This window comes from Vollenhovia emeryi, unplaced genomic scaffold, assembly GCF_000949405.1.
Source record: "Vollenhovia emeryi isolate VEMERY1.0 unplaced genomic scaffold, V.emery_V1.0 DF947461.1, whole genome shotgun sequence".
NCBI lineage: Eukaryota > Metazoa > Arthropoda > Insecta > Hymenoptera > Formicidae > Vollenhovia > Vollenhovia emeryi.
Genome location: NW_011958905.1, coordinates 1 through 1,671, shown reverse-complemented (window position 1 = coordinate 1,671; position 1,671 = coordinate 1). Strand labels below are relative to the sequence as shown.

At 30.8% G+C, this 1,671-nt stretch overlaps 1 protein-coding gene across 1 annotated transcript; it reads right to left on the bottom strand.

Annotated features, from left to right (window-relative positions):
• Window positions 1-401: 401 nt before the first annotated feature.
• LOC105558145 (fatty acid synthase-like) lies at window positions 402-1,642 on the bottom strand. The gene is made up of 2 exons (XM_012005689.1): window positions 1,405-1,642; window positions 402-1,143 (listed from the first exon to the last, which is right to left on the bottom strand). The coding sequence occupies exons 1-2, from the start codon at window positions 1,563-1,565 to the stop codon at window positions 444-446; spliced, it is 861 nt and encodes a 286-aa protein (XP_011861079.1). The 5' UTR covers window positions 1,566-1,642; the 3' UTR covers window positions 402-443.
• Window positions 1,643-1,671: the final 29 nt, after the last annotated feature.

The following is a 1,671-nucleotide window of genomic DNA, read 5'->3' as shown; positions in this document are numbered from 1 at the left end:
GTACAGGGTGAGAAAAGAACCGGGACCCCGAAATATTTCGGAAAATATACTTTTCATGAAACATTTGTCCATAAAAATTATATTTTTCGAAATATTTCGGGGTCCCGGTTTTGTTTCCTCACCCTGTATAGTGATCTTTTAATAAAACATAAAACCAAAAACAACTCATAACGCATTTGCTAATAAATCAATCTGTTAATTATAACAGTTCAATTATGTATTCGTTAAAACGCATTGAAATGTTTTTATCGTGTGTTAGTGTTTTCTATTGTGTAATAAAAATTACATTAACTTAAGTAGCAAAACATGCTTTGATTACTTTCTTTATTATAAAAATTAAATAAAAGATATTTATAGAGAGTGATGATTTGATGTAACATAATATATGTATATAATAAAACATTTTATATTAAAATTAAATCTTTCTAGGTACATAAAAATAATCAAACCTTGCCAATATGTTTTCCGGTGGCCATATATCTAAAGGCAGCTTCTATCTCATCTCTTTCAAAGACTTTTCTACACAGAGGTTTAATAGCGCCCTTTTCTAGACCTTCTTTCACTGCGTTAATCAACGATACCTTATGCTTTAATTTTGAAAAAAATATATTATCCAGTAAAATACCGTAGAAACTAATATTTTTGGAGAAGGCAAATATATCCAAGGGATTATTAGAAACCATATCAAATTTTCCGACTTCTAGAAAACGACCACCGTTAGCTAAGCAGCGAACAGATGCTTGCAATTTTTCTTCAATTAAGGAATTCAGTACGATATCCACCCCACGACCTCTTGTACACTTCATAACCATTTGCTCAAAGCTTGTATCTCGAGAATTTCCGATATGATCCTCGGGAATAGAAGGGAATGTTTCTCTTAAAAATTGTCGCTTCTCGTCATTCCCGACAGTCGTAAACACTTCGCAACCTTCGTAAAGCGCAAGATGGATCGCAGCTTGACCGATGCCTCCGGTACCAGAATGAATCAATATTTTGTCTTCTTTTTTCATTTTACCTTTCATGTGCAAGGCACAATAGCATGTGCTGTATACACACGGAATTGTTGCTGCTTCTTCCATTGTCCATGTATCAGGTACGATCCAACTGATATCATTTTTAGGTACGAAAACATTTGTTATTCCTCTAAAAAAACAATTTTTAAAAGTGTAATTGTAATATACAATTTGTAATATACAATTTGCATATTTGTCACGTAAAATTTATATTGTTAAAAGTATTTGTATAAGTATGAAATGTAGTTTTTTACATTTTTTCATTATTAAAAATATTTTTAACTTAAAATTTAATCTATTAAAATTAAAATTAAATTGAATATTAAGTTGATACTAATTCTATAAGTTTTTTTTTCGTTGAGAGTACTGTTAGAAATAATCATCATTTTACCCATATGAGCATAATCCCATTACTCTCTGTCCATGTGCATTAATACCAGCATATTCTATGCCAATGAAACAATCATTACCACTTTCAACTTTTTCAATTGATTCAGCTGTAAGTCTACCAGTAGCCATCATAATATCTTTAAAATTAAGCGGTGAATACATTACATTAACGAAATCACCGCATTTGTTACCAAAAGGTAGTTTGCTCTCTATCCAGCTAAGAGTACTCAGATCACCTCGTACCTGTTATAAATCAATATGAATATTT

Excerpts from the sequence above, each read along its gene's own strand:
- LOC105558145 (XM_012005689.1), bottom strand. The coding sequence starts at position 1,565 with ATGTATTCACCGCTTAATTTTAAAGATATTATGATGGCTACTGGTAGA. Across the intron at positions 1,144-1,404 it reads ATGGGATTATGCTCATATGG|AGGAATAACAAATGTTTTCG; the intron begins GTAAAATGATGA and ends TTGTTTTTTTAG.